Source organism: Acanthisitta chloris, unplaced genomic scaffold (genome assembly GCF_000695815.1).
Source record: "Acanthisitta chloris isolate BGI_N310 unplaced genomic scaffold, ASM69581v1 scaffold20125, whole genome shotgun sequence".
Lineage (NCBI taxonomy): Eukaryota > Metazoa > Chordata > Aves > Passeriformes > Acanthisittidae > Acanthisitta > Acanthisitta chloris.
The window spans coordinates 4,745-13,242 of NW_008673352.1; the positions used below are offsets into that span (position 1 = coordinate 4,745).

Sequence of the window (8,498 nt, forward strand, 5' to 3'; positions counted from 1 at the left end):
GCAAGTGTTGAGATGCAGTTAAGTACAGAAACTGGCATGAAGGTAAACTGTAAACCAGTTGTAATAGGTTATTTTGACCATCTCAAAATGGTACACTGGAGTCTGAAATTCATTGTAACACATGATAACCAAAACAAAGCTGTGTCTCTGTAGAGAGATTCTTGGCCCTAGATCACTACTGACTTCCAAACCTGTTGAAGGAATGAACAGAATAGCAGTGAGCTTTCCTGTAACCTCCTTAGACTCACATTTCAAAGCCAAAATCCCAGCTACCACCATTGAGTCATTCAGCTTCCTCACAAAATACAGCTATTACTAAACTTTCTTTTGAAAGCTACTGTTTCCTGAAAAACAGAGAAAAATCATCTTTCCTCCCCTTCAAGAGTCACAAGCCACCGTTTCTTCAACTAAAATCTAACAGATTAGAAACAGAGTGGAAACAGATATTGTTTGAATATAAAATGAGCACCCAACCAAAATATGAAAAATAACTGAATTCCTAGAAAAATACAGACGTTCCTAAATATTTGAGGCTTCCATGCCTCAGCAAACACAACAGGGCAGATTCATGGAGAACTTATTATCCACACAAAATAAGTGGACAAGAGAAAAATTATTAAGAGGTAGAGATCTTCAGCTGAGTGATGGTCCAGCACAGACAAGCTCCCTTCCTTAGTGAACAGATATTAGCTGGAAGTCAGAGTCTGGAACAGAGGAGCAGCACAGGGATATGTTGAACTGGTGTTCAGACCTTTCGGAACTCTGGCCACGACTAGGGCTGAGAGCAAAAATTTATATGGTCCACCTGTTATGCTATATTTCTTTTGCAAAATAGAGGTATTAAATTAAGACTAGATTACATAACACAACATAGAAACTGTAAGGACTTCAGTATTACAAAACTTCAAAAGCAACACAGATGAAACAGCTTCTTGGGACCAAGGGTTTATTTTTAATGACACAGCACTGGAAAACATAAGTTACAGATGACTTTTTGATACAGGATACATTATATATCTTAATTTAAAAGAATCCGTGAAGGTACGCTGCATAAATACATATAGTGAAAATATAGTGTGTCTATTTCTTCTCAGAGATTAGTTCTATTTCTTTTTTTAAAATGTATTCAGCCAATTAAATAAAAAAGTATAGATTATCATCACAGCAGCTCCCCCTCCAGATTATCTCATTGTAACTACTGCAGCTGAAAGAGGAGATCGAGCCATGCCTTTTCAAAGGTTAGCAGCTTTGAACATGATGTCATTCATCATCTCAGAGTGAAAATGTCACATTACAAACACAGATTCTGTATCATGTTTTGGCAATGGAGCAGCTAGTTTTGCTTTGGAACAAAACCATTTCCTGTAATGCCAGACAGGGAGAGAGCAATGCATGTACTGGATGATACTACACAGCCAAAGAACTACAATGAAGTTGTGAAAATGCATATATACCCATATGCACTTATATATACACATATAAGTTATTGTGTATATATATTATGCATGTCCAAAAATAACACTGAAAAAACGTTGCAGTAGTTAATTATTTTTTTTAAACACATGAAACTTATAATAGTTTGACCTCATTACTACAGGATAATTAATTAAATCTTCTGCAGTGCAACTCAATACAATACACTTAGTGCAGAGAAGTTAAGGTTTTGGTATTGAGGAAGCTAATTTCAGATTTCATGGGAAAGGACCAAATACAAGATCACCATAGCTCTGACAAAGCACAAACAAACCTGTCGCCACATACTTGTGAACAAATAAGGACATTTCTTTTTTATTCTTTTTTTTTCCCCCACGTACTGCTTCAGAAGTTGCTAGCTTAGCTGTCTGCATTCATGCTCATTTTGATATGTTCCAACAAGCTTTGTCTGGCACCAGTCTGTAAACCATTAACAGCTTAAACTACAAAAAGATGGGCTCCTGTGTTTCAAAGAGGTTGAAAACATATTGACTGAGTTTCATACCACGTTTCTCTGCCTGAGTGGAGAACTACTCCACATGGCGTGTGAAGTTCTCTGGGAAAAGTCCTTTATAACTATTTGCATCTCTGTACTGAAGCCACTCGGATTCCTTAATGCCAGTCAACCAGCCAGCCTCCTGCAAAGAAAAAAACAGTCTCTTCAATTTCAGGTCTCCCCCCTTCCTCACCAGGAGCTTCAGACCTGAAGATGTTTCAGTCACATGGCTAAAAGATTTGGTGCTTTGGTTAAAAAGCAGTCTCTGATTTTGCACAGACTCTTTTCTCTGTCCGGCCAGACCACAGTTTTGTGAGACCAAGTGACTGTGAGCACGTTTCACGGTCTTTAGCTCATCCAACCTCTAGATGAACTCAAAAGTAGATAATAGGTCTTCCAGGTCATCCAGTGCTACACCAGTCCTGCACTTGGGTTAAAAATTTTCCAAAATCACCACAGAAATATCAGCACACATGCAGTAAGAGCATAGCAGTGGACCAGAAACCTTACATGATATCATAGATGAGGGAAAAATAGTTTTGAATCTGATTCTTTTTTTCCCCTGAGAGGTTTTTTCTCTCATTTGCACATTGGCAGTCAGAAGAAGTAACAGCTCTTGCAATCTCTGGAGCTACCACTTCTAGAAAATATGCAATTAGTTTTCCAAAAACTCCTGGAAACCTAAACCAGAACTTGACAAGCAAAATTGTCAACACATCACCAGCAGTCCAAGCAACCAAAAGAGAGAATTTTGATTGAAAAGTACAGAGTTCTCTTAAGTGTGATAAATCCTACCTGGAATAAAATCAATTCAATATTTTAAAAAATGATCAACCTACTCTGATCTCACTAACTCAGTAAATCTGTACCTTTTTAATTTTTCTTAAGGAGCCAGAGCAAAGCAATGACAAACAGAACTTCTAATGCTGTTGTATTATTATTGCACAAATAGTACACATGGAGATAGAGTAGCTTGAACAGATCATCACATAACCATTGAGTCATGATTGCTCAGTGGCTGCACGTGCTGCTGTACTGGCTGTCTGCCCCCAGATAAGCATCATTAAAGGAGATACAGCTTATAGATGGCATTGGCTGGGTACACTTGACTGGGAGCATATTTCTGAAGAATGTGAAATATTTGATAGTAAGAAGAACTTCAGCTTTCTAGCACAGGCAGCATAGATTATATGAAAGAATACAGTTTTACTAAATAATAACTTCAAGACTAATGGAAAAAGCCACTGGGTTGGACTGGCTTGATTCAAATGGAGAACACAGACTGATGTTAACAGTCATATTAGAATTATGGCTTTAGACAGGTCAATTTTGAAGGAAAATGAAGAATAACAACTATAAAAAGCCTCTATATAAATCAACAAAGTACCTGGAAAAAGACAAAAATATTAAGTCTTATGGTGATGTTAAACATGAAGGGCAAATATGTACCAAGTAATAAAGATATGACCAGAATGGTTTCAGAAACATGAATACATAAAGGTCTATTTTCTCCATCATTGCACACAATTTACTTCATTTAATGCTAATGGAATTTTGACACACACCAGAAGAAGAATATACTTCATGGACTCACCAAGTGAAGATTAAGCATAGTTAACACCTAATATCCTAAGAAAAACAGACTGAAGACAGAGAGCATATTTTCTGTCCTGTTCTAAAAACACTGACAATGAAATCAGCTGAACTGCCCACGAGGTAAGACACAGCATAATTTGAATATGTATAATAGAATATTTTATTCTGAAATAAATAAAAAAACACCCTACCCACAAACCCCAATTATTAGTCTCTTGAATGAAAAGAAAGCTCAGCTGAGATGATGAACACTGATTATTACCTACCTTTGGACAGCACCAATGAGCAAGATCATTTCAAACACAGTCCCCAGCACTCATATGTGCTTAGAGCATTAGTATTCAGGCCTATTTTAAGAAATAGTCTTAATTCAGAGCACTGCTTTTAGCTACCTGATTAGGCAGGATCCAATCCCACACATCTCAACCCCCAAATCAATGGGAGATTTTTCACCAATGCTACAGACACTAACCAATGCCCATGGGGTTTCTGCTGCTAATAGTATGCAATATAGTCTTCTCTTTTAAAGCAGTGGCCAAAATCAATACACATCACTGCAATTCAATTTAACATATGGCATAAAATTGTTTAAAACTTCACCTAAAATGCATTGTTGAAATAAAAGTAGATGCCTGAAATGAAATTAAACTACTGTTTAATCCAGGTTCAGGTTTCCAGAGGGCAAAGTTATCTTTATCAGAGGCACGTAGAACACATAGCAGCATCTCCATACCTTTAGGCTATAAAACAGCACAATTTGTGTGCATTTGCAGTGCTCTCTGTGGGTGAATTTGTACTCTTTCTCCAAATCCACACATAAAAACTCTGAACATTTAGGAAGCATGTAGTCAATTCTACTGCAATGTTAAGACAAGATGATACAAAACAACTTAACACACAGTTTGTAGGCCATTCTCTGCATTAAACGTTTATATCCGTATCAAATTCATTACAATGTAGAACAAAAAAAGCCCTAGAAAATATGCTGAGGTCAGATTCTGCTAATAACATTTATCTGAGACTTCTGGTGTAGCCGACTGTGCCACTTAGTCTTAAATGAAACCAAGTACAAAGACAAAATTAAAATCTTTGTGTTTTCTTACAGTAATGACATTTTGAATACACATTCCCATTAACTATAATCTGTGGCAAAAAAAGAGGTTAATAAAAGCAAGAACGACATGTTTTTACCTGATCAGCTGTGGTCTCAGAAGGAATTACTAGTACAATATCTCCTCGTTTTAAATTAAGCTCATCACTGTTAGCTGCCTCAAAATCATGTAGGACTTCAACCTGAACAAAATAACACCAAACATAAAGATGTGATCTAAATGGAGACATTTTATCAACAAAACTATCTGTTAAATCCTTGTTGGAAAAAAAAAAGCTTCTTTTATGCAAACATATGGCTACAGACAAGTATATTCAAATTGTTAATGTTGGCATTGATTCATGTCACAGTCTTCTATGCATTTCCTTGGAAGCAGGGACAGATTAAGTAAATCTTCCTGAGACTATCAAAGGAAATGTAAGATCCTTTTCCAAGGTTACAGGATCTCAAGGGCCAATAATACTGCAACATCCCACAAGCTCTGCCTCTTGAACATGCCCTGCCACCATCATTCCTCTTGTGTAAGGAACTTCCTTTCATTCCCCACTATCATTATGAGATCTGAAAGAGGGGTGGCAGGATTTAGCAAACAAAATTGAGAAAGACTCCCAGGAACTGACAGTTCAGATTCTCTCATTCTCTTGTTGTGGCCACTGGATATTATGCTTGCTGTGAACATCTATAGACATACGAGTCATTTGTACAACACCCATTGCAACAGGTGATCACAGAGATGACTAATGGGACCCCTACTTAATGCTTGCCCTGGAAAGAGCTCCCACTTACAGGCAGATGGGCATGCCAAAAACATCTGCCTTCTAAAGGGGTGATTATTAAAACACTGGCATGATCAGCATGTTATTGTGAACAGACCATTTTAAGTAAATGGTTCTTATCTCTTTAAGAGATAGCTGGTCTAATTTTCTCAAAGCACAGACAGTTCTATGACAACTCTGCACTTATTAAAGAAAATGGTATTGAAAACCAGATGGCAGGCATATATTCTGCTTCTCCTTATTTATGTCGGACCCAACAGAATGTGCTGAAAAACAAAAGATGAACTATGTCAGCATGTCTGAGTCAGAGCTGCACAATACTCTTCACCCTCACCCCCAATGTTATTCTCAAAGTTTGTTGAAAATATTGAGCAATGAGAATAGACCATGAAGAATGGCATACTTAGGGAGTGCTATGGGACTAATTAGTGTGAACTATGCAAATTATAATAGGAAGCATGTAAAGTTCATCCATCCTCAAGGACTTTTTCTGTTGCTCAGTGATTCTGAAGTGAGAGGCATTATCAAAGAACCTTGTGAACCAGGAAACCCTCGGGGTCTTGCCAGTCAGGGAAAGAATTTCTTTTATGCCTCATTAAACTTTTCTGTTTGATTACCCTAACAGTTTATAATATTACTAAAGTTACAGAATGACATTTTGGTTCATTACCATGAATTGTAGAAGTCCCCTGGGTTTCAATAGAACCAGTACTTCCACTATAGGTTTTCCAGCCTGAAAAATGCCACTTTTAAAAATGTTTATAGAATTATAGAATGGTTTGGGTTTGGAAGGGACCTTAAAGATCACATACATTGTTAGCATACCAGATATATCATTAGCATATATCAACAATATTCCTGACTAAGTCTGGCAGTGCTGTTTTATTAAATATATTAATTTTCAGCAGTTATTTGGTGAGATTAAAGGGTTCCTGTACTTCAGCGAGTCTTACAACTACATAAGGATATGCACAACACAGACTTCACTTATGAAGCAACAACACAATGTTAGAGTTGTATTTGTGTAGGCATGTGTCTGGCTGATAAACTAAGAAATCTTTGGCCTCAAGAAATCATCACATTCCCTGTGGAGACAGATACATCCACAGAAACTAGATCTGAAGGGATAGCTAAAAGAGGAAAGAAGCAGCAGACCTTATAGAGAAAGCCAGGTGGCATTGCAGAAGCTGCATCTTCTGCTGCAACAGGCTGATCTTGAGAAGGTACAGTCTGGATTTCTTCAGCAGGTTTCTGCTCACTTCCAACTTGGGAAGTTTCACTTGGAGAAATGTCAGTGCCCTGAGTGCTGATCTCTGCTGTGGCATCTTTGGACTCATTCATGACAACTTCATGTTCTTCTCCTTCCCCTTCATTGTTTGACGCTGGCTCTATTACTACTGAAGGGATGCTGCTGACCTTTTCCTAGGAAAAAAACCCAAACATAACCAAACAAAAAAACACCCAGAAAAGAAATGAAAGACTATTTAGTACTCTATTTCAATCAGAATAACACTATTGTTTGTTTATTGCACGGGGCACATACGGAGATGGGAATTTGTTTTTTCGAAATAGTGGATTCTTAAGACAGAAAACAGTATTTGTGCAAAAATGCAAAGTAATAATCTCTGGTTTCACCATTCCCCTTAGTCCTCCTAAGTCTACTTTGTATATTACCACAAATTATTGCAATAAATAAAAAAATGCTCTGCAAGTAGTTTGGATTTCATTTTCACTGTGCCTGGAAATTAACAGACCTTTCTCCTCCACTCTACTCTTAATTTTGGGCAAGTTTGGGTAAAGCTACTAGTTACAGGAGTCACTGTCCTGTATTTCTTTGGAAATTCAAGTCAGCAGGATTCAAAGGTGATGAAAGAAGGAAATATGACCTATTTCTTCAACTGACTGAGGGGATTTCTCCTGATTTACAGCAATGTAACTGGGTGCAGAGAAAGCAAAAAGGCTCAGTAGGTAGCATCTGACCAATAATGAAGCCTAGGACAAAAAGCATTTAACAGAACTTGTTGGAGCACCCAACCTGAAAAGAATGCATTCATTGATCCTCCTCTGCCAGCCTATCTTATTCTGGAGCACAGAAGAAATAGAACGTGCAATGACAGGACATGGGAACCTGCTGCCCAGCTGCAGGGTCTGCTCTAGTAGCTGCTCACCAGCTCCTCAGAGGTTGCAGAAGAAAACGCAGCAGGCCAGATACAGATACATGACTTGACCACCATGACTTACATTAAACAAAATAATGCTATTGATAGGACACGGTGCCAGGAAACAAGAAGAACCCAATCCTTTCTCTGCCTGTTTCTCCAGAAAGTCCTGTTATGTGATGTGATAAAGCTTGTCTCCACAGAGAGGGGGAAGGGGGAGCCTCCCTGCCCTCTGCCCCAAACAATACCCTGCCCATGTTGCTCCCAGACCCATTGCAGGAGCCATCAGCCCATCAAGTCCCATCTCCACAAGGCCAGGGGAGCACAGGGGCACAAAGGCAGGGAGAACTCAAATTAAAGACTCAGAAGAAGGGATACTCTCTGTGGACCCCTCCCAGGGGTACCCCAGGAGAATGTCAGCCTTGCTGCTGCTTGGACCTGAGGACACAGAGCTGCACTAGCCTTGCCTCTCTCGGGCTGCTGAATCTGTCCCAATTCCTCTAACACACTCTCCCATGCACTGACACAAGTTACCTGAGACACATCAGGCTCCTTTTCTTCTCCCTGAGGTTTGTCACCTTCAGCAAAATCTTCCTGCTCAGCAGTAGCTGCACCATCACCCGCTCCTGCTGCCGCAGCCACACTGTCTTCTGATGCCACAGTCCCCTCACCAACAGGTTCCACCTGAAAACAACAGCAGGGAGGGACATTTCAGAATTTGAGTTATGGATATCTGCTGGAGAGACCACGGACTGGCCTCTGCTCTGTGACCTCCCTGGGAGATGCCAACATGTGGCCTTGAGCTCACTGGTGTTTCTCCTGATTTCTGCAGGAGAGCAGTGTTTGGGACAAGGTTGTGCAGAGAAGCTGATTAATAGGTAGGAGAG

General features: G+C 39.2%; 1 protein-coding gene across 1 annotated transcript; it reads right to left on the bottom strand.

The window, feature by feature from the left end:
- Nucleotides 1-929: 929 nt before the first annotated feature.
- LOC103802455 (amphiphysin-like) lies at nt 930-8,295 on the bottom strand (the record flags this gene model as incomplete). Its single annotated transcript, XM_009074933.1, has 4 exons — nt 930-2,111; nt 4,757-4,858; nt 6,608-6,874; nt 8,146-8,295. Coding segments are annotated over 4 exons (627 nt in total), but the record flags the coding sequence as incomplete, so codon positions are not given.
- Between the last annotated feature and the right edge of the window lie 203 nt (nt 8,296-8,498).